General features: G+C 52.5%; 1 protein-coding gene across 1 annotated transcript in view; it reads left to right on the plus strand.

Moving 5' to 3' along the window:
* The window catches only part of phV25 (extracellular matrix glycoprotein pherophorin-V25), a gene marked incomplete at both ends in the record, with an annotated part of 6,223 nt that extends 5,453 nt beyond the window's left edge, over nt 1-770 (plus strand). Inside the window, one exon of the mRNA XM_002959788.1 lies at nt 522-770. Within this exon, the coding sequence (XP_002959834.1) occupies nt 522-770 (249 nt within the window). The remainder of the gene's footprint in view (nt 1-521) is intronic.
* Between the last annotated feature and the right edge of the window lie 82 nt (nt 771-852).

Below are 852 nucleotides of genomic sequence, written 5' to 3' on the forward strand. Positions count from 1 at the left end.
ACCCTGCTGGCCGTACCTTGCAACAAAACATGCTGCAATGTCCCGTTGAAGAAAATTGAGGTGCGCCGGCTGCTTGGGCGGTTTGGGGCAGGTTCAAGGTTGCGAATTTTACATCTAAGAAGACCAATCAAAGATGCTTGGAATTATTATTATATNTGCCACGCGACAGTTCTGCAACGCCATCTGTCTAGCAGTTTTGGTAAAAGCGACCCTAACAATCCCAGCAGTATCAATGCGCAAGTTAATTACAGATAAATACAGATTACTCGTTACTGATCACATTTCTCTGTCTTACGATTTCCACACTGCTAGCGTACCGCCTTGCATCGTTCCCAAAACCGGAGGATGAATAAGTTTTCCGATTTGTCATCCTTGCCACCTTGCTGAGGTGTACCCGCAACGCATTTTATACATATCCCTGGGCCTTGCTTCTTTTACCGCTTCATCACAGTTCAACGTGTACAGCAGCTGCTTGGTCCCTGGCGCCTCCGTATCGGCAACTGTCAACGGTGTTCCCACAGCAGTCAGTCCCTCATTTGATCGGCCCCAAGATGGTCCGCCGGGTAGCAGCATTCTGCGAGTGACTCAGCTGGGTCTCAACCTGACAAGCAACGGAGCCAAGATTTGCATCACCCTCAAACCCAACAGCGCCGGTCAGGGCTGCACCACGCTGGAGCAGCTGTGCGTTCCACCCAATGGCATGGCGCCGGGGTCGTGCATAGCCGCCATGTTTGATTACTCGCTGGACTGCTGCCCAATTACACGCACAGGTGGCAACAATCCTCCGTCGCCACCAATTCCGTTGCCACCCTCGCCACCGCTTCCGTCCTTGCCTACGTCACCTTCGCCTCC

This window comes from Volvox carteri, assembly GCF_000143455.1.
Source record: "Volvox carteri f. nagariensis unplaced genomic scaffold VOLCAscaffold_800, whole genome shotgun sequence".
NCBI lineage: Eukaryota > Viridiplantae > Chlorophyta > Chlorophyceae > Chlamydomonadales > Volvocaceae > Volvox > Volvox carteri.